The sequence below is a fragment of the Apodemus sylvaticus genome, chromosome 3 (assembly GCF_947179515.1).
Source record: "Apodemus sylvaticus chromosome 3, mApoSyl1.1, whole genome shotgun sequence".
Lineage (NCBI taxonomy): Eukaryota > Metazoa > Chordata > Mammalia > Rodentia > Muridae > Apodemus > Apodemus sylvaticus.
The window spans coordinates 28176041-28199318 of record NC_067474.1 but is presented as its reverse complement, the minus strand read 5'-3'; the positions used below and the strand labels follow the sequence as shown (position 1 = coordinate 28199318).

General features: G+C 39.2%; 1 protein-coding gene across 1 annotated transcript in view; it reads left to right on the top strand.

Moving 5' to 3' along the window:
• The window catches only part of Slc26a7 (solute carrier family 26 member 7), a 115422-nt gene extending 107091 nt beyond the window's left edge, over nt 1-8331 (top strand). Inside the window, exons 16-19 of the mRNA XM_052175432.1 lie at nt 2263-2363; nt 6890-6944; nt 7033-7136; nt 8033-8331. Of these exons, the coding sequence (XP_052031392.1) occupies nt 2263-2363; nt 6890-6944; nt 7033-7136; nt 8033-8068 (296 nt within the window). The 3' untranslated portion in view covers nt 8069-8331. The remainder of the gene's footprint in view (nt 1-2262; nt 2364-6889; nt 6945-7032; nt 7137-8032) is intronic.
• The last annotated feature ends 14947 nt before the right edge of the window (nt 8332-23278 follow it).

Here is a 23278-nt window from a genome sequence, read left to right as displayed (position 1 = left end):
AGCCCATCATTTACCACCTACCCTGTGGGATAGATTAGTTGTCTCCTTTGCACATGCTCCAAGCTTGCCTCATTTGCTTAAGGCAGGCTATTAGCTGTGCATCCTCTTATCCAGGAGGATGTGGTTTGTATTGTGCTAGCTGATTTTCTTGGAAGCATGGAGTGCAAGGTTACATCCATGAATGAGTTCAGTGACAGGACAGAGGAGATATGGGTAGAAGAAAATTATTTTTTCACTTGAAAGATTTCAGAAATGCCCCTTGTACTTAAATTTTCATTTGACTGAATCAAAAACTTCACCATTAGGATTTTATTTTTGTTTAAATAAGGTGCTATGAACTAATTTATTTAAAATAGCTTATATTGCAGAAATATAAGGATGCATATTTTGCTTTGATTTGTTTTATCTTGAATGGCCTGAAAATATACACATTTGATGAAAAGAAAGGCAAAAAGAAAAATCATGTATAAAAATAAAAGATGAAATAAGCAAGGTTTCAGATTGACTCTATACAACATATAATTCAATCTATAGATTGAATCTCTAACAACGCATATTATAGAAAATATATAAGACAATAATATAAGACAATGTAGAATACAGTTTAACAGTGAAATAGATATGGCAGGGTTTCAGAGAGAAAATAAACTTTCCTAAAATTATCCCAATGCCATTTTTAGTCATTTAGACAGCATTGTCAGCAATCTCTCTATTAATCAATACATAGATTGTTTTCATTATAGTACTTTTAAGTTCAAAATTTCAAATAAAATTATAGTAGTGTCTAACCAAAACATTGATTTGATAAGCCATTCTGACATTTAATTTGACTTCAATAAACACATGTATCATGATTGCAGAAACCTCTTGCTCTGGCTATATATTGAAGTGGCCAAAATGATGCCTATGGCTTATAGATAAAAAAAAAAAACTATATACATTTTTTGAGGAAAAGTAATGTATTGGCATGTTATCTAAGTCAAGCAATTTATTTGAAGTTACAATTTTTGTTATAAAATCTTATTTGTAACTATTACTATTGTGCTTTTTAGCGAAGAATGAAACATATGCATATAAGTAACATTATATAGACTGAGCAGGTTATTTTAGGGATATATATGACAGCAATTAATGACAAAAGGAACCATGAGTTTGAAAGAGAACAAGAAGGGGTGTGGAGGAAGGACTTGTAAGAAGGAACAAGAAGGGAGAAATGATGCAATTATATTATAACCCCAAAAAAGTAAAGAAAAAGAATAAGAGGGCATTTGAAATATCAGAAAACATTATAATTCATTAGTTATCTATTTTTGAATATTTAATTTCTCTGAAGACAATTCTTAGCAAAAATTTGTTGTTGCTCAATTTTAAATACATGTTTTATGTCATTTGCTCCGAACAATACTGAACACATGAATACAAGTGAAACAATTTTCACACCAACTCTGTCGTCACTGTCAACTTAAATTCTAACACCAAATATTTCCATGGTTTAGTCATTCACTTAAATCAAGGCTCTTGGGTAATAAAAGTATCCACCTTTAAGCTGCGATTGTCCTGGTAACTCTTTACCAACTTTTGGGACAGTGTATATGGGGTGGAGTTGCAACACTTGCCTGTGCCTAAGGTGTATATATTTCTACCATGTCTGATGGCTAAGTGTGGAGCCAGGAAGATACACACCCTTATGAGTTGTTTCTGACCTACTGTTACTTTAAAGAAGACGTTTAACATTTTATTTTCTAAGACTAGTATGTTGAAAAGATTTTCATAGGAAACATATACAACAGGTTAGCGTTGGCTCAGCTGGTTGTTGTATGAGTTTTGTAGGGATAGCGATGGTCCTGGGACTTTGTGCATGCAGATTTACTGTGAATTAACTGAAAATTAATGTTAACACAAATCGCTTCCAAAGCTGGGGAGAACTCCAAAGCATTGGACTTTTGCTTTGATGTATAAACTGAAGTGCATGAGTTTCAGACATCCCGAAACAGGATGGACCTACCAGCAAGAGAAGCAGTTGATGTAGATAGCACTGCATGCAGAATATCTACACTGGGCTTAGAGTTAACCTGCTAGATATCAGGTCAGACTCATTTAAATTTCTCCAGCCAGTCTTCAAAAAAATTGGAAACTAAATTTTAAAAATGAAAATGTTCAGAATTACCATTAGCCGTAAGGACAGTGTTTCTTTGCTACTGTTCAGCTATGTCAGCTGCAGAAATCTGTTCATTCTGACTAGAGTTTCTGTGTCTCCCGCAGAAGAAGCTTCACAGCCCTGCCCCAGTGAGAAGTGTTCTTTGGTCCTGAATTGCAGTGGCTTGACCTTTTTCGACTACACGGGAGTCTCCACGCTTGTTGAGGTATCTGCACATCCTGGGTCAGGCCTGATTCTTTCCCTCTCTCTAGTTGGCAGAACTATTCCTCAGTCACCTCAGCTACAGAGTTTTAAACCCCTTTCCCACAAAAGACATTGAATTCTGTGCCTTTACTACAGTGGGTTTGTTGCAAAAGACCCTATCAGGGTTCTAGGCACGTAGGATTAGGGGGTCAACGTTGGACTGAAATTTGAGTATTATTGGGTATAGGATCTGGCGGGAAGTGAACGCTGAGTGCTTTTAGAATGGAGAAAAGTCTCTTGGGGTGCTGGCTGTATCACCTAGCTGATTCTCCCTGAACCTCAGCCTGCCTGCTTCCCTCACTGAGGCATCTGTATTCTCTCTTCCCCCATCTGATGCTATGGCTGGGAATTGCTTTGTAATAGACACTCAAATAATAAGAAGATTTCTTTCCTTTTTCTTTCATTTTATGTGAATCATTTGTAAAATGTTGTGTTAGCTCTGAGGCTGTGGTTCAGTGGCAGAGAACTGACTAGCAGTCAAAGCCATGGCTTCAATCCCCCAAGTAAATATATAAATAACCAGATAAAAATGGTTTGATTGAATTCAGATTGACTGAGATCCTATATATTTTCTATCTCTCTATTTGTATTGTAAATTTACTTTGAAAGTTCCTACCTTTCACATTCCAGAACTGTAAGGGCAAACTGAGTGTCGCTTTCCAGGAAGTTGGGAATGGAAGTGCTTGGTGGGAAAGTTCTTATCCTGAGGGCATCTGGGAATCATGCTGGATCTGTCTCAGTCCTGCACTGTGCTGGGGAATCAAACCATTTGTTTACATCTTGGTAGTTCCCTTGTGGAAGTGAGGAAATGATTTTAAGAATAGAAGGTATTAGAAAGCAAATAGAAGGCGCAAATCAAGATTTGTAAATATCAAGATGCTCTTCTTATTGAACTACTATTATATTTTTAGCTGAAATTATTGGTTGCCCACTCTAGATATTTAAAGACACTCCTTTGAATTGGTTACGAGGAAGACAAGGGGCCTTCTGCCCTTCAGTTTAGGGTTGAAGGCTGATGGTTAAGAGGAATACAGCAATCCAGGCCAGGAAGCAAGCCAATGAATGGAAGTTCTTGTTTTTCTTTTCTACCTGAGTCATAGCAATGGCTTAAAAGTTCTACATGCTGCAATTAAGACAATTGATGCTTTTTAAACTGGCAGGAAAACTGCGCTTGCACTTGGCATACTATTTTTTTTGCTGTATATACAAAGCTGGCAATGTTGAACCTGTTTTCATTTTTTTTTCTCCTTGTTACTGCATGGTTTATTTATTTTTTTTTTTTAGCTATAATTTATTTTTATTTCTATTTCTAGGGTAAACATGGTGACTGCCAGAAGTACATTTTTCATTTTCTTTTTTTCTATATTCTTTGTTTACATTCCAAATGATTTCCCCTTTCCTGGTTCCTCCCTCCCCACAAGTCCCATAAGCCCTCTCCCCTCCACCCGTTCCCCAATCAACCCCCTCCCACTTCTCTGTCCTGGTAATCCCCTACATTGCTGCATCAAGGCTTTCCAGGACCAGGGCCTCTCCTTTCTTCTTCTTGGGAATCATTTGATATGTGAGTTGTTCAGAGCTTCCTGGCTAATATCCACTTATCAGTGACTGCATTCCATGTGTGTTCTTTTGTGAATGAGTTACCTCACTTAGGATGATATTTTCCAGTTCCAACCATTTACTGCATGTTTTATTGCCTCATGGCTACATTAGAATTTGTGTTAAGTACATAGGCTTTAAGGATAGAAAAATTTTAGGTTCACACATTAGCCAAATACTAGTTCCATGCCTGGAGCTAAATTCTGTCTTCCTTTCTTTTTTCCTTTTTCCTTTTTCCTTTTTCCTTTCCTTTTTCCTTTCCTTTCCTTTCCTTTCCTTTCCTTTCCTTTTTCCTTTCCTTTCCTTTCCTTTTTCCTTTCCTTTTTCCTTTTCCTTTCCTTTCCTTTTCCTTTCCTTTCCTTTTCCTTTCCTTTCCTTTCCTTTTTCCTTTCCTTTCCTTTTTCCTTTCCTTTCCTTTTTCCTTTCCTTTCCTTTCCTTTCCTTTCCTTTTTCCTTTCCTTTCCTTTTTCCTTTCCTTTCCTTTCCTTTCCTTTCCTTTCCTTTCCTTTCCTTTTTCCTTTCCTTTCCTTTCCTTTTTCCTTTCCTCTTTCCTTTCCTCTTTCCTTTCCTCTTTCCTTTCCTCTTTCCTTTCCTCTTTCCTTTCCTCTTTCCTTTCCTCTTTCCTTTCCTCTTTCCTTTCCTCTTTCCTTTCCTCTTTCCTTTCCTCTTTCCTTTCCTCTTTCCTTTCCTCTTTCCTTTCCTCTTTCCTTTCCTCTTTCCTTTCCTTTTCCTTTCCTTTTCCTTTCCTTTTCCTTTCCTTTTCCTTTCCTTTCCTTTCCTTTCCTTTCCTCCTTTCCTTTCCTTTCCTTTCCTTTCCTTTCCTTCTTTCCTTTCCTTTCCTTTTTCCTTTCCTTTCCTTTTTCCTTTCCTTTCCTTTTTCCTTTCCTTTCCTTTTTCGTTTCCTTTTCTTTCCTTTCCTTTCCTTTCCTTTCCTTTCCTTTCCTTTCCTTTCCTTTCCTTTCCTTTTCTTTCCTTTCCTTTTCTTTTCTTTTTCTCCTATCCCTCTCACCCCATGTGGTCATTTGAGTGAATGTGGGTGCATGAATGACATAGTGCATGTATGTATGTCAAAGGAGAAACACAGGCCCGAGTCCTTGCTTTCAACCTTGTTTGAGACAGTATATTTGCCAGGTAGCTGAAAATGTGAGTTACAGGGACTTTTCCTGTCTCTGCCCCACCCCTATCTCTCCACAGGAGCAGTGGGGCTGTGTTGCTTTCTGTATGCAGCATTTAGGTTTGTTCTGAGGGTCCAAAATCAGGTCTTTATGTGTTTGTGACAAGAGCTTTACCCACTGAGCCATTTCCCCAGTCCTGATGTGTTTGCTTTTCTATAAACTAGAGGTAGAGCTCTCCACTCCATCGCATTGTGAGCTCACAGGAAATATCCAGTGGAACGGAAGTGGCCAGCGCAGTTAGTAAGCACTCAGCAATGCCAACATCTATTATTGCCTTTCTCGCTTTAAAAAGTCGTTACTTGAACTAGGGAGATGGCTCTGTAGATAAAGATTTTTGCCAGGCAAGACTGACAACCTGAGTTGATCCTCGAACCTGCATGTACACGAACAACTCCACAATAGAGTTTTGTTTTGTTGGTTGTTATATATAAGTATACATATATGTATAGTGAGTTTTAAAACCATTTCTTAAAAGTGCAAATATATTTGCAAGCACTATTATTTCTTAGTTCCAGGTACCCTGAGAAAAAGTTTGGAGCCACAAGCAGCAGGACCTGACTAGCCATGACCGTTTTCCTGCTTTTTAGGAACCCTCTAGATTGTGTACCTAGCAACTTCAGCACAAAGAGCATTGATCCTGAAGTTGTGGATGGGAAGAGAACTAGATGACTTGTATTTATTCTTTTGCCGGTGTTGGGAGTCTAGGCAGGTCGGTGAACTGGAGATTGCCTTTGTAAACATCAACAGACCATCCGTAACAGCAATGTGTTTGAGCTCCATTGGGTTTAAGAAAAAGTCGAACACTGAGAGGTCACCTTGAATTAATCACATTAACTTACAGAAGCGGGAACTACTTATTCAATGTCAAAGTGCCCATGCTTTGGAGAGTCCATGGTTTATTTTTTTGTTGTTTTTCATTTATAATCAACTCTGATTAATCCACAGTTCCCATTTTTTCAAAAAGGACCTACTGATGGAGAAAGATGAGAGAAATCATGTATCTTGTAACACACATGCTCACAATACATTCTAGATTGTATTGTAAATGCAGCTGTCCATGTCTTGTATATAGGACACATCACTATCATATAACCGTTTCCTCCCAACTATACATGAAGCTTTGCATGCACTTTTAGCCAAAATTCATGATCTTAATCTCCTTTTGGTGAATTTAAATCACTGCTTCATAAATTGTTTCTGGTTAAGTTGGCTAGAAGGCCCTAGTGCTCCTGTGCATGAGTTTGACTCTTCCACTTGGTACACCTTAAAAACTGGGAATTGGTTCCGGTTATTTTGGGGTTTAGTAGCTGGGATTTACAACATCAATGAAGTATTCCTAGATTGTTGCAAAGTAGGAAAGTTAACAGGCCAGCATCCTTCATCTCTTCCACAGGCTGGTCCTGGATTTCCCATAAAAGATGTTGACAGCCGTCCTCTCTCATTTTTACAAGGAAGCAAAGATTGTGTTTCATTTTTCTACAGAAATGGTAATAGTAGCCACTAAATTTAGTCTCTGGAGAATAAATGCTTCAGTTTGAATCCGGTCCTGAATGCATGGCATGTCCTTCACTGTGTAACAATGCCTCCCTCTGGTGGTTTGATTTGGGAAATGTTTTCTCATTTGTTTCCCCAAGAGTTCTCCTTTTTCCCAAAGCCTGCTTCCTCCCTCCAGTCTGCTACCCAGCACTCACCACTTGTCCACTCTTCCTTCTTCCAGCTTTACCTTGATTGCAAGAGCAGGAGTGTGGATGTGTTCTTAGCCAACTGTACAGGTAAGACTGCGTTGTCAGCTACCATCGGATGAGCCCCCTCTCAGCAGCTCCAGGTATCTTTACATATCCTGTGCCTTCTTCTTTGCAGCATCCTTGATAAAAGCAATGACATACTATGGAAACCTAGACACTGAAAAGCCAATTTTTTTCGACTCGGTACCTGCTGCAATAAGTATCATTCAATCAAATAAGGTGAGCTGGTTAAGTTAGGGAGCAGACGCTTTGTAAGAAAAACTAGAAATACATAATCGTTGGAAGTTTTATAAGGCCTCCTCGTTGATCTCTTTTAAAAGAATCTGCGAACAACCCTTCCCTTTGCATCTGATGCTTTTACTTTAAAAGGAATGATTCCATTCCATTTTGTGGGCAAGTTCCAAACAATTGCTGAATAATTAGAATCTTCTAGTGTTGTCATGGCTTAGAGAATTCGATGATCATCTTCGCTTTAATCTAAGATCCACTGTCCTGGATTTGACCTTGAAGCTCTCCGATGCAGAAATACTAAAAATCAATTTTAAATGTATCCTGTGTTCAGATTCTCATGTCACCATGCTTATTTATACTGCCATCTTTTGGAGCATCATTTATGGCTTCTGGTGGTCACATGACTATAAGTATGCAAATTGCTGTGCAATATTAGGCTTTTGTTAATGGTTTTGTAATGATTCCCATAGTCGTGGTTTCCAGCAGTGTCCCCGTGACTTTGAAACATTTTGCCTTTCTCCTTTCCTGGGCAGCATTAGCGCTTCCCACGGTGGGTGACTGCTCCAATCTTCAGTCACAACAGTAACACTATCATTATTTTTACCTACATGTATTGAGTACCTACGGCATTCTAGAATATTCTAAAGGCCTTAGTCATGTTAATTAAATTTGCCACTGCCTATGAGGTAAGTATTCTCAGCCAATTTTTAGAACTAGGAAAACAAAGGCCAAGAGAGGCCTTTGGCCAGTTTCAGTCAGCCATTGGGCTTGGGATGTGGGGCTTTGTTCCAAGTAAGTGTGGCTTATGTTACTACTGTTCTTGCATTGTAGGGTAGATGATGAGGAAGGTGAGTAATATGTGCTTATTTCTTCTTGTCTTTTAGAATTTGAGCAAGGCCAGTGACCACAGTGAAGTCTGAGGCTCACGTGTCGAAGTACATGTCTCATCTTTAGTGCCTGCCCCAAAGAAGCCAGATCCTGGCATTTTGCACACATTTTGGTGTATATACAGTATATCATTCAGCAAGAATGATATGACTTGGCAACTGCATAGCCAGTGGCCAAGACTTGCTGACCTCCTGAGTTTTTCTAATTTTTCTTATTAAACAGATTCATTTAGTTATTTCATATAAGCATCAAAATGCATGTAGCTTTAGTTTACTGAACAGTAAACATGCTTTCATTTCCTGTTAAGAGAGTTTGTATGGTTTTATTTCTGTTTTGTTGTAAGCTAACAAATGGAGAAACACTTTTTTTTTCAGAAATGGTTTGGATTATTTGTAAGCCATTTGTAAAAAATATTAATGTCATCTAGTACATTAAAAAGTGTTAGCAAATGTGCCATTTCTCCATAGTTTTTATCCCAAAGTTATTTAAACATCAGTAAGATAAAGTACTATGTTATACAGTGAAAAATGAAATCTACAGATATGAAGCAGTTGAGAAAAAAGACAATATAGAAGTTATTAATGTCAATACCCATCAACACAATCACTCCAACAATATTCATGTTTTCAACTGTGAGTTCATATGTGGGTGTTTTAGCAAAACCAAGTTCTTGACGTTAATCTGTTGAGTTGTGGATACTGGAAACCATTGTGTGCTTAATCAGATAACTCTGACTTCTGCATTGCCACACACAAGATAGTCTGCTTTCAGACTTATTGCAATCAGAGAATATGAGAATGTGACATGTAATTTTTCTTTTACAAATATGATTTTTCGATGACAAAATATCGTATGAGGAATGCTTTTGTGCTTTTGGATACAAGACTAACATGTAGAAATTTTGAATTTTCTATTTGAGATATAATAAATCAGTAAAATGTAATCTTTTATCAATATATACTAAGATAGATGGCAGATAGAACAACAGACAGACAGAAAGACAGAAGACAGGTAGATGAAAGACAGACAGATGACAGATAGATCTCCATGGCATGTTTTCCATTTTCTTTTGTTAGAGGTAAGCTTGAATGTGATTATCTGTAAATTTGCTAAAATATTAGGATTTTTACAACACTAATGGCCATATATAAGTTTAAACTCTTTTCATGCTTGTATATTTTATTTTTAACTATATACAAGTATGCAATTCCATAATTTTCTAATATATTGTCTTATATATGAAGCCATAGATTAAATTATGCTTTATTCTTAATGGCATCTAAACTCTTATACAGACTTATTAACACTGTCAGAAAAAAACAGGTCCTGCAAAGGGAGTTTGAAAAGAAAGTTAAAAATAGAAATTAAAAATTGGCCTTCTAGTGTGGTTCTTACGGGCATCAGTAAGAGCAAATTCTAACTCTGTCCAAGAGACAGATTGGAATATTCCCTAGGGAATGCAAGGGAAACATTCACATGATCCATCTTTTTAACACCTCAGTCTTTGGAACACAACAGTGTTCCAAATTTTCATGGTCATTTTCATTTTTACTGAAACAAATTCAAAAGAACTGTCTTGGTCCCCCAAATAGCTTCAATATCTTTGTCACTTTTTGAGGTAGCACCAAGTAAGGTAACCAGTATTGTTCATCAGATAGTTTTCTAAGGAACGGTTGAGGGAGACTTAGGAATAGCTTCCTTATAAAAAGGAGTCACATTCTGCATCATCCACTCTCATCATGCTAATGGTGCACAGGGGTCATACTCTTCATCTCCAACCCATTGGACACTATCGTATAATCATGAGTCATGCAAAGCCTAGAAGAGTAATATAGTATGGTACATATAAAGTGATATTTTGGGCTGGAGAGATGGCTCAGAAATTAAGAGTATTGACTGCTTTTCTGAAGGTCCTGAGTTCTAATGCCAGCAACCACATGGTGGTTCACAACCATCCTTAAAGATTTCTGATGCCCTCTTCTGGTGTGTCTGAAGACAGCTACAATGTACTTTAATAAAATAAATAAATCTTTAAAAAAGTGATATTTTGCTATACAGTTTTATTTTAATTAAACTCATGCAGTATAGGCAATTTTAATTTTTTGTAGACTATGGACCCTGGCTGATATTAAAGTCATTATTGTTGGATGGTTTGTTCTGTTTTGTTGTTAATGCTTCGACAGTATTGTCTGAGAAATTTCATCTGAGTGTATTTAGGTATTTAGAGTGTAAGTTTAATGCATGGAAAGTTAACCCCATTAATTTCAGTATCAAACATTGTTACAGTCAAAGACAAGGAAGACCAAACCACACACTGTATAAAGTCCACTGCTCTATAGTTTATGCCAAGACCACAATGACTGTTTACCCAAAGAAAGTCTCTTGAATTAAGTTCTGAGACTCCAAGAACTGCACATAAGTTTTAGGCATACAAGTGTTTATTACAAAGCAGAAACAGAGAACACAGAAGCTACAACACGGTTCTAGTGTCGCAATGCTTTCTGTCAGCACACTGACCTATTTTTATCAGGCCATGCTATTTTTATATGATAAACTCCTTCTATTTACTTGTTATAGTAAAATAACATAAAAACTCACCTATACAAGTGTTAAGAACCTAATATGACAGATATGAAATATGTAACTAGGAAAAACTGTTAATATGAAATATGTAACTAGGAAAAACTGTTAATATTACACATCACATTTATGCAAATCAAGTGCCCTTAAAGTTTTGCCATTTGTCTTTCATTTTAAAGTTTCTTTGCCCTCAATTATATAATTTTGGTGTTATAAAGTTTAGCTTAAACTACTTTGCAATAATTGATTTGACAGATCTCCATTCTATAACCATGCAAGGTAACGAGGACAGAGATGTTTCTTTTTTTAATGAAAACGTTAATGTGTTAATACCCCATGCGAATAATGCTTGGCATTCAACGACTGTTGAAATATGTTGGTATGTTTCTGAACATATTTACCCCTCTGAGATGCCAGTTCTGCACTCTCTGGGTAGATGATCTGACTCAGTATCACATATGCTTTCCGGCAGTCAGTTTATTGCCAGATTTTAAACAGGGAGTTAAGTGGTGCTTATGGCGCTTTCAGAACCCAAAGATTTGTAGTTTGGAGTCATGTAGTCTAATATGCTGCACTTATTTTTATATTTTTCAATGCACTTAATTATTGTGTTTTGTAATTATTTGTACTAACTCAGCATGTAACAACCAATTTACATGGAAATAAATTGAAATATGAGAACTACAATTCTTAAGTGGGGTTGTGTCCATTATTTCCAAGTATTTATTTGCCTGCAAAGAAAATAATACATACTGTTTCCTTGTTCTGACCACTGTACAGTATGTGTTCATTACCCCTAGCAATTTGTCCTTATAAAATTTTGGCCTAGGCCTTTAAACTCCATGCCTTGATTTATGCACTACTGAAAGGGGTGTGTTTTCTGTTGTTATTTTTCTTTCTTTCTTTTGCTAATATTTCAGTTGCACAACACTCTTTTGCCAGACTTACACTCTTTTTGTTCTTATTTTTATTTATGTCTGTATTTCTATTTTTTGCTTGTATTCTTTGCTATGTGCTTTTAATTGTCTTTCCTGGCTTCTGAGGCCGAATTCAACTTTAATGGCGATTGTTCAAAACCAAGAAAATAAACGACTCATTGGCACAGGAGAAAATAAAACAGAAAAGCAATCCTCCGCCTCCACCCAGGCTTGCCTTCTGACTGGGAACTTCAAGGAATAAATAGGATGTTATTATTATTATTTTTCACTTTAATTAAATCCTCATAGACATTATTCCCACGTTGGATTCAATCCATAGATGCCCCCCCCCCCCCCCCCCCCGCCTTACTCTGGTGTCATCTTCTGGATTCATGTTCCCCTTAGATTTCAAAATACATTTCAAGTCACGTTAAATATTATCATAATCACACATGACTGAGAATTAGAGATGTGATTTATTTCTAGACAGAATTTCTTTCCAGCCATGAACCTGTGCAGAAAGCAGCTACATACTCCCCCAAATGTAGAAAAAGGACAGCAGAGGAATGATGCTCTCACCCAAAGAACATGAATGAAAGAATGAGAGAATGTACGCAACAACTAAGGAAATACTGCGGTGCCAGGTTCCCTAGATTCAGATTCGTTACATTGTTTTCAGGTATTCGTTCATTTATTTATGCGTGTGTGCATGTGTGTGTGTGTGGGGGGGGGGAAGGTAGCGAGGAGTGAAGGGAGAGAGGGAGGGAAGGCGAGAGAAAAATAAAGTTAAAGAGAAGAGAGAGGGAGAGAGAGAGAGAGAAAGAGAGAGACAAACAGAGAGAGAGACAAAGAGAGAGACAGAGAGAGAGACAGAGAGACAGAGATACACAAAGAGAGGGCCCTAGAGACTTTTGGGAATTGGTTCTCTCCTGTGGATTCCAGGAATTGAATTTGGGTTTCAGGCTTAGCAACAAAGACCTTTATCTACTTAACCATGTACCTACTAAGATCCATTGAATCTTAAATCTTGAAAATTATCCTCTTTAGTCTGTTGAGTCTCCACCTTCTGGACTCTCTGGAGTGGAAGTTTTCCTGCTAAATCCCCACAGAATTGCTCCCAAAGCCTGTAGCTCTGCAAGCCGTCAAAACCTGAGAAGTCTCCTGCAGCTCCCACAGAGCCATCTCTATTTCTTTTGGTTCACACTGGCAATGTGACTCCATTTCTAGCCCGGCTGATGTGGCTGATGAGATTCATAATGGGACAGTCCATGGCAACCATTTTTCCGTCTCCGTCTTGTTCTTGTCCCACTTCCTTAAAGAGTGGACTAGGCAGACAGTGGGTCCCACAAAGTTTGTACACCCCACTGTCTTTTAAGCAGAATACAACACCTTAAAACCGATTGACATTTTGGCCTTAAAAGAAACAGGTTTGACCCTTGTGGGAGTCAATAGCCTTGAGTTACAGCTCAAAAGCACTGAGAAGGCTTAGGACTACTTGGACTAAATGTGCTCCCAGAGGACACAGTGAGTTTCTACTCTGTTGGCAGGAAAACTATAGCTTCAGGTCTCAGAAGTGGTGGGTCTTAGAGGCTAGAAGCAACTATGGTGACAAATTACCTTTTGCAGCATGGCTTCCCTTCTTCATCAAGGATTTTTGTTTCTCTTAAAATTTTTAATAATTCTGGTCCACCAGGCACGCCAGTGTTAGTCATTTTGGATTCTGCTGTTCCTTGAATTTATAGTTACTCTGGAGATTTTCTCTACTTTTCTTTCTTCTCTTAATCGTTTTATTTCAAACATGGCTTAACTTTTGCTGAAGCCAGAGCTTGAGAGATCAGAGTGAGAAAAGAACAGTCACCCCATGACAGCTGTCAGATAGCTGAGCCTTGGTGAAGATATAGTACATTCCCAAATAATGTTTAAAGGCAGAGCTGGAGAATCACTTTTCAGTTGGATGCACCTTGAGAAATCCCAGAAATGTTTTTTTATTGATATATTTTTATTTACATTTCAAATGATTTCCCCTTTTCTGGGTCCCCACTCCCTGCAAGTCCCATAAGCCCTCTTCCCTCCCCCTGTTCCTCCATCTACACCTTCCCGCTTCCCTGTTCTGGAATTCCCCTATAATCTTGCACTGAGTCTTTCCAGAACCAGGGGCCACTCCTCCATTCTTTTTGGACACCATTTAATATGTGGATTATGTCTTGGGTACTCAAAGTTTCTATGCTAATATCCACTTATCAGTGAGTGTATACTATGATTGATCTTTTGAGACTGGGTTATCTCACTTAGTATGAGGTTCTCCAGCTGCATCGATTTGCCTAAGAATTTCATGAGTACTATTGTTTCTAATGGCTGAATAGTACTCCATTGTGTAAATATACCACATTTTTTGTATCCATTCCTCCATTAAAGGACACCTAGGTTCTTTCCAGCTTCTGGCTACTACACATAGGGCTGCTATGAACATAGTGGAGCATGTGTCCTTATTGCATGCTGAAGAATCCTCTGGGTATATGCCCAGGAGAGGTATAACAGGGTCCTCAGGAAGTGTCATGCCCAGTTTTCTGAGGAACCGCCAGACTGATTTCCAAAGTGGTTGCATCATCTTGCAATCCCACCAGCAGTGGAGGAGTGTTCCTCTTTCTCCACATCCTCGCCAGCACCTGCTGTCTCCTGAGTTTTTGACCTTAGCCATTCTGACTGGTGTGAGGTGAAATCTCAGGGCTGTTTTGATTTGCATTTCCCTAATGATTAATGGTGCTGAACATTTCTTAAAGTGTTTCTCAGCCCTCCGAAGTTCTTCATGTGAAAATTCTTTGTTTAGCTCCATACCCCACTTTTTAATGGGGTTATTTGGTTCTCTGGGTTCTACCTTCTTGAGTTCTTTGTATATATTAGATAGTAGCCCTCTGTCAGATTTAGGGTTGGTGAAGATCCTTTCCCAATCTGTTGGTTGACGTTTTGTCCTTTTGACAGTGTCCTTTGCCTTACAGAAACTTTGTAGTTTTGTGAGGTCCCATTTGTCAATTCTTGATCTTAGAGTGTAAGCTATTGGTGTTCTATTCAGGAACTTTCCCCCTGTGCCCATATCCTCAAGGGTCTTCCCCAGTTTTTTTTCTATTAGTTTCAGTGTGTCGGGTTTTATGTGGAGGTCCTTGATCCATTTGGAGTTGAATAATCCCATGCCTCCTATCTGATCACTATGGAGTAAAAGTGGTCTTTAATAACAATAAAAACAACAGAAAGTCCACATACACATCGAAACTGAACAATACTCTACTCAATGATACCTTGGTCAAGGAAGAAATAAAGAAAGAAATTGAAGATTTCTTAGAATTTAATGAAAATGAAGGCACAACATACACAAATCTATGAGACACAATGAAAGCACTGCTAAGAGGAAAACTCATAGCTTTGAGTGCCTCCAAAAGGAAATTCGAGAGAGCATACACTAAAAGATTAACAGAACAACTGAAGCCCTGGAACAAAAAGAAGCTAATTCACCCAGGAGGAGAAGAAGACAGGAAATCATCAAACTCAGGGCTGAAATCAATCAAGTAGAAACCAAGAGAACCATACAAAGAATCAACAAAACCAAAAGCTTGTTCTTTGAAAAAATCAACAAGATAGATAAACCCTTAGCCAGACTAACGGAAGGGCACAGAGAAAGTATCCAAATTAACAAAATTAGAAATGAAAACGAAGATATTACAACAGAAACAGAGGAAATTCAAAAAATCATCAGATCCTACTACAAAAACCTGTACTCAACACAACTGGAGAATCTGGAGTAAATGGACATTTTCTTAGACAGATACCAATTACCAAAATTAAACCAGGATCAAATAGACCATCTAAACAGACCCATAACCCCTAAAGAAATAGAAGGGGTCATAGATAGCCTTCCAACCAAAAAAAGCACAGGACCAGATGGTTTCAGTGCAGAATTCTATCAGACCTTCAAAGAAGACTTAACACCAATACTCTTCAAACTTTTCCATCAAATAGAAACAGAAGGAAGACTACCCAACTCCTTCGAAGCCACTATTACGCTGATACCAAAACCACACAAAGATCCAACTAAGAAAGAGAATTTCAGGCCAATTTCCCTTATGAATATCGATGCAAAAATACTAAATAAAATTCTTGCCCACCGAATCCAAGAACACATCAAAACGATCATCCACCATGATCAAGTAGGCTTCATCCCCAGACTGCAGAGATGGTTCAATATAAGGAAATCCATAAATGCTATCCACTACATAAACAAACTCAAAGAAAAAAACCACATGATCATTTCATTAGATGCTGAAAAAGCATTTGACAAAATTCAGCATCCTTTCATGCTAAAAGTCTTGGAAAGGACAGGAATTCAAGGCCCATATCTAAACATAGTAAAAGCAATATACAGCAAACCAGTAGCCAACATCAAACTAAATGGAGAGAAACTTGAAGCAATCCCACTAAAATCAGGGATTAGACAAGGCTGCCCCCTCTCTCCATATCTTTTCAATATAGTTCTTGAAGTCCTAGCTAGAGCAATTAGACAACATAAGGAAGTCAAAGAGATACAAATTGGAAAGGAAGAAGTCAAACTATCACTATTTGCAGATGATATGATAGTGTACTTAAGTGACCCTAAAAACTCTACTAGAGAACTCCTACAGCTGATAAACAACTTCAGCAAAGTGGCTGGCTACAAAATCAACGCAAGTAAATCAGTAGCCTTTATATACTCAAAGGACAAGCAGACTGAGAAAGAAATTAGGGTAATGACTCCCTTCACAATAGCTACAAACAGCATAAAGTATCTTGGTGTGACTCTAACCAAACAAGTGAAAGACCTATATGACAAGAACTTCAGAAGTTCTTGATCTCTGAAGAAGGAAATCAAAGAAGATCTCAGAAAATGGAAAAATCTTCCATGCTCATGGATTGGCAGGATTAAAATAGTTAAAACGGCCATCTTGCCAAAGGCAATATACAGATTCAATGCTATCCCCATAAAAATCCCAAGCCAGTTCTTCATAGAACTAGAAAGAGCAATTCTCAAATTCATCTGGAATAACAAAAAACCCAGGATAGCTAAAACTATTCTCAACAGTAAAAGAACTTCAGGGGGATTCAGTATCCCAGACTTTAAACTTTACTACAGAGCAATAGTGATAAAAACTGCATGGTATTGGTACAATGTCAGGCAAGCGAATCAATGGAATAGGATTGAAGACCCAGAAATGAACCAACACACCTATGGTCACTTGATCTTCGACAAAGGAGCTGAAAGCATCCAGTGGAAAAAAGATAGTCTTTTCAACAAATGGTGCTGGTTCAATTGGAGGTCAGCATGCAGAAGAATGCGAATCGATCCAGTCTTATCTCCTTGTACTAAGGTTTTTTTTTTTTTTTTTTTTTTTTTGAGGCAGGAGGCAGGAGGCAGGAGGCAGGAGGCAGGAGGCAGGAGGCAGGAGGCAGGAGGCAGGAGGCAGGAGGCAGGAGGCAGGAGGCAGGAGGCAGGAGGCAGGAGGCAGGAGGCAGGAGGCAGGAGGCAGGAGGCAGGAGGCAGGAGGCAGGAGGCAGGAGGCAGGAGGCAGGAGGCAGGAGGCAGGAGGCAGGAGGCAGGGAGGAGTCCTCTTTATGCCAGCAAAGTCCTGGGGTCTTCATGAGCCAAGCTCCCAAGCCAGGGTAGGATCTTCAAGTATTTGGGACACCCTGGTTGGCTAAATATGGGTATGTAAATGAGGGGAAAGATAGCAGGAACTAGAGATGTACTATAAAAGATGCGTGTAGGAGGGAGCAGGAACGCAGCCACCAAAACTTGCCAGAAGTTAACAATCAGGTCCAAAGGTCTCATCTCTGCCAGGGTAGGGAAACGAAACTCCCAGGAAAGTTTTCGTCCTTGGTTATTAAACAGATGGGGATTTCCACCCAGCAAGCTTTTGTTTGTTTTGTTTCCTGTTTCCTTTTTCAGTTTCTGGGACAGCACTAATATCAACCATACTCTTCTATTGCTTTTATCTGCTTCCCAGTATGAAAACTGCAGGGCTTTACCTGGGCTGTGTTTGGAAGAATCTACCCCTAACAATAGGTCACAGCTACAAATACCTTCTTGTTAAGTGTTCTCCCTCATCTTTGCTACAATTTTCAAGGAAGGGGCTTCTTATTTTATGCTAGTAGATAAGCTGAGGATTCTCCCAGTTTTCAAACACACACACACACACACACACACACACACACACTTCTTGCCTTTTATAGTTTACTCTATTAGTAACCAGAAGGTACAAGCCACTCCTTCAAAGGCTTTGCCTAGAAATAGCTTAGGCCAGGGGGTGACATTGGAGAATTCTCAGTCTGTGCGTATAAATGTGGAGGGGCATGGCAAGCAGCTTGCAGTTCCAGCCGGGCAGGCAGAGGCAGGAATCCCAGAAGCACACTGACTGATGACAACAGCTCTGTCTGTCAGCGCTGGGTTTAACTGAGAGACCCGACCTCAGATAATGCAAGCAAGTGGTTAGGGAAGATTGTCCACATTACCTTTGGGCATGCACTCCCTTCCCCCACGTATGTCCACACATGCACATGTGCATGCACACCACATACACACACATATAAATAAAGACAAGAAAAACAAAATACCACCAATATCTAAATATTTAAAATTTGCCCTGTTCCGTTGTTACCTTACAGAAAATGGTAGTGCCTAATTCAGCCAAATTCTCCGACAATGTGTAACAAGGGTTGCCTCTTCTGGTTTCATGGCTACATTCCTACAAGCTCTCTGTAAATGATTATTTATTTATTCTTCAGAATTGAGGCTTTGTCTATAATGCGTCTTTTGCTTTGTAGCCATGACTGTAATTGCTTTTAAAGTACATCTTCTAAAAACAGCAGTCTGGTCTCCTAGCATCCATCTCGAAACTCTGGCCTCTACCAATTTTTCAGTTCCAAAACCTCCTTCCATATCTTTTAGGTTACAGCAGAATATCTCAGTTTAGCACCAAAATCCATCAGTTTGAGCATCTGTAACCAAATACTAAACACTTGTGGCTGAAACAGAAACACGTTTCTGTTTTAGAGATTAGAAATACAGTTAAGGTGCAGACCAATTTGGTCTGGTAAGTGTATTCCTCTTGGTTTGCAGTCTTTATCGTAGAAGCTCTTTTTATATATATACTACTGTTTTCTTTTAAGTTCACTAATATTCTGAGATCCGAGACTCAGACCCATGAATTGGTACATTCTTGTTAGTCCTATTGCCAGACTGAATGGCTGGATTTCTATAGGGTAAGAGATCCAAGGTCATTTTCAGGTTTGAAAATCTACCAATTCCTGAGCTTGAAAATCCACCAATCCTGGAGCTTAAAAACCTACCAGTCCCTGAGTTCAAAAACCACTAATCCTTGTGTCAGGCTGGGACCCATGCATGCTGGGACCCATGCTTGACAATCTGGGAAACCTGTCTGTACTTCTTCCCTTGACCCCAGGCAAGCATGTCTTTGCATTTCCGGCAACCCTGACCAGGGGTTCAGTTTTTGACCATAGGTTGAAGCTCCTAGCTGACACTACTCACTTAGCTCCTCACTTAAGCTCTACAAACACCCCAGGGACTCAACTTCATTGACCTCCACCCCTGAGATCACTGAACCTACCCAAGAGCTGCCTCCCAATAAACTTGTCTTTATCTTGATTCATATTGAATTGGCTCATTAGGGTGGTGGAAACCTATTAACTTGGGCTCACTCCAACCTGAGTACCTGAAATCTCACCAATCCCTATTTTGAAAACTCTGCTCCTAAGAAACCATAGGTAAAGCCTGTTTCCTAATCAGTTCCTTGTTGCTTATGGCCCAAGCAGGGGCATCTTCTTGTGTCTCTCTCAACAAATCTCTACTGTAATGTTTGCTGTTCACTGTGACTTTGTGGGGTTTCTTGGCTCCTGACTGACCTTTCCCCTTAGAACTGCAACACATTCATGGTTGAACCTTTCCTGTCAGAGCTGTAACACTTCCTCTGGAGCTTCCCTCAGAGCTCAGTATTAATGTATGAATTTTAGAGAAACAAAATTAGTATATAGTAAAGAATTACACATTTTCTACACAATAATAACTTTCCAGGTTTTTTTTAAAAAAAAAACCTGGATATTTTATTTATTTACATTTCAAATGCTATTCCCTCTCCTGGTTTTCCCTCTGCAAACCCCCTATACCATCCTCCCTTACCCTGCTTCTATGAGGGTGCCCCTCCACCTACGCACCCATTGCTGCCTTACTACCTACCCTAGCATTCCTCTACACTGGGGACTATATTCCTCTTTATAGGACCAAGGGCTTCCCCTCCCACTGATGCCAGATAAGGCCCCTCCAGCTCCTTTAGTCCTTCCGCTAACTCCTCCATTGGGGTCGCTGTGCTCAGTCTGAGGGTTAACTGTGAACACCCACATCTGTATTGGTCTGGTGGGGCCTCTCAGGAGACAGCTGTATCAAGCTTCTCTCAGAAAGTACCTCTTGGCATCCACAATAGTGTCTGGGTTTGCATGTAGGATGGATCCCCAGGTGGGGCAGTCTCTGGATGGCCTTTCCTTCAGTTTCTGCTCCATTCTTTGTCCCTGTATTTTCTTTAGACAGGAGAAATTCTGGAAAATATCATCCTGAGTGAGGTAACTCAGTCACAAAAGAACACACATGGTATGTACTCACTGAAAAGTGAATGTCAGGCAGAGTGTGGAATACTCAGGATACAACTCAAGGACCATATGAAGCTCAAGAGGAATAAGGACCAAAGAGGCTTCAGTCCTATTTTAGAAGGGGGAGCAAAATAATCAAGGGAAGTAGAGGGTGAAAGGGACTTGGGAGGAAGAGAAGAAGGAGAGGGGAAAAAGAGAGGCAGAATCATGTACGGGAGGAGATAGGGTTGATATACAAAGGGTCAGGGAATGAACAGAGGTATGTAGCAATGGGGGATGGGGGACTGCGGGTAGCAACCACAAAGTCCCAGATGCCAGGAAAGCAAGAGTCCCCCAGGACCCCAAGGGGATGACATTGGCTGAAATATCCCTCAAAGAGGAGGGAGAACCTATAGAGACCATATCCAGAGGTTAGGCAGGATGGCCCTGGTTGAGGGATGGGGCCACCCACCCATAACTTTCCTTTCTTGTACCTGAAAAACACAGAGCTATTAGATGCACTGGCAAGTTATCCACACTCCTACAAACAACGTACTTACTTATCAACACTCCCGTAAGCAATCTTAATGGAACTCATTGGTTCATCAAAACAAAGAAAAAAGTTAAAAAGAAATGAAAGTAGATGTACAAATAGTCGGAAAGGGAAAAGGGCTCAGCAGAAGTGAGAGGTCTGGAGAATGTGATAGGTGATGGATATATACATTCAAAATATGTCACAATGTCTGCAAATCTCACAAGGAAGCACAGTATTGTGTATAATTAACATATGCTAATTAACATGCAAAAGTTTCATTTGCATCTACCTATCTATCTATCTATCTATCTATCTAAAACACTTTACATAAAAATATGATAGTTGATCCTGAGTGGTCTACTTAAAACATTCTGGTAGGAGAATTGCCTGTCTGAGTTCAAGATCATCTGTGGCAACTTCTTGAATTCTTGCTCAAAATAAGTAAACAGTAATAGATGTTTACTGGCAGAAGGTCTAGATCGAATCCCCTGTATTATAAAATGAACCAATCAATGAACTAAACAAAAACGAACTTCTGCCACTCAACAGAGCAGTATAAACATCTGGTGAATCTGATATGGAAGAAAGTCAAATTGTCAGGATTGGATGTATAATATACCAACTGCTTGGAAGCAAGGTGTTATGTCCTGGGGATGGTTGGAAAAATGAGTTATCTATTTAAAGGAGATTAACTTTAATTGGGTAGCTTTTCCTTAGTTATTACAGACATTTTCATGGATTACAGAGGCAGTTACTGACTGAATCTTTGTGGTTATTTCCCACTGTGGGGTTTTGTTGACTGGTTTATGTTTTTTGTTGTGTTGTGTGCTTTTAAGAAAGAAGGCTTGGTTACCACTAAGTGAATCTACTTCAAAATATTCAGTATTTGAAAATTGTAATTTGTTTTCTATTGATTTACCAGCAAAAAGGAGAACATTCTATATAAGTATAGGAAGCTTTTCATGGTTTAGAAACCTGGCACTTGGCTCATATTTTGAAAAATGATACCCGAGAAGAGCATCTGCTCGACTTTTAGAACCCTTCAACAATGAGCAAAATAGACAGAAAACTAGAATTCCACCATGATTTGCTTTTTTAAGAAAAAGTCTAGTTTAAGTGCAATTTCTGGTATTGTAAATGCAAGAGGAGGCGATAGAAAGGCCCACTCTTACAGCTATATTCTGTTTGGGGTTGAGGCTGATATAAACTATCACAAGTAGAGAGAAAATGATATTCACAAATTAATCACTGCCAGATGTGGGAATGTGTGCCTTCAAGTTTCATTTTATGGATTTTGCTTGTTCCAGTATATTCTTTATTTGCCTTCTAAATGAATTCTTTGGGTAATGGGATAATGAATTTAAATGCATTAAATGTCCAGCAGATTCAAAATTTAATAAAATATGCATATGAGCTCCATCTCAGAATCCAAAAACAAAGTCAGAGATTGTTCCACAATGAATGCAGTCCAAGTTTCAGAGAATCTCCAAGGCAGAAGAATGTCATGTGCACATCTTTACATGTTGCCTGTCATTCACCCACATGAATGACATATGGAAAGTACACAGAAAACTGAATGTAGCAATGGTTAGGAAAGGTACTTGCATCACGAGTCAACATGAAGAGACATGTGACATCTCTGGTCCTTAGGGCCTGGATTACAAGTCTTGTGTTATATACTGACTGTGGATATATATTTTTTAACATTCCCAAGTTGTGGCTGGGAAACTATCATATTCATGCAGATTGAGTGCAGTGAAAATTCTTGGCTTCCAGACTGAGGTGGACATTCATTGTTGGCTGCAAAGGGTTTAACTTCTTTAACTTCTTTGTATTCTATGAATTACTTCATTTATGTTATTTTATTTATGTATATCTGTGCAATACATATGTGGGTGTTATCAAAGGTCAGAAGAGGACATTTAATCCCAACCTCCCTCCCCAGATAGAGTTACAGACAGTGGCTATGAATCACCAATTATGAGTATTGGGAATCATATTATGGTCTTCTGAAAGAGCTCTTTTTTAAAAAAAAAACAAAACAAAAACTTTTTTTGGGAAATTTTCTTTATTTACATTTCAATTGTTTTCCCCATTCCAGGTCTCCCCTTCAGAAACCCAATCCCATCCCTCCTCCCCCTGCCTCTATGAGGGAGCTCTCCTACCCACCCATCCACTTCTGTCTTTCTGCCCTGGCATTCCCCTACACTGGGTCTTCCAACACCTTCAGGCCCGCTCCTCCCACTGATGTCCACATATGCGGCCAGAGCCATGGGTTCCTCCATGTGTACTCTTTGGTTGGTGGTCCAGTCCCTGGGAGCTCTGGGGGTACTGGTTGATTCACATTGTTGTTCCTTCTATGGGGCTTCAAATCCCTTCAGCTCCTTCAGTCCTTTCCCCAACTCCTCAATCCGGGACCCTGTGCTCAGTCCAATGGTTGGCAGTGAGCATCCAACTCTGTATTTGTCAGGCTCTGGCAAATTCTCTCAGGAGAGAGCCACATCAGGCTTCTATTGGCAAGCACTTCTCAGCATCTAAAATAGCGTCCA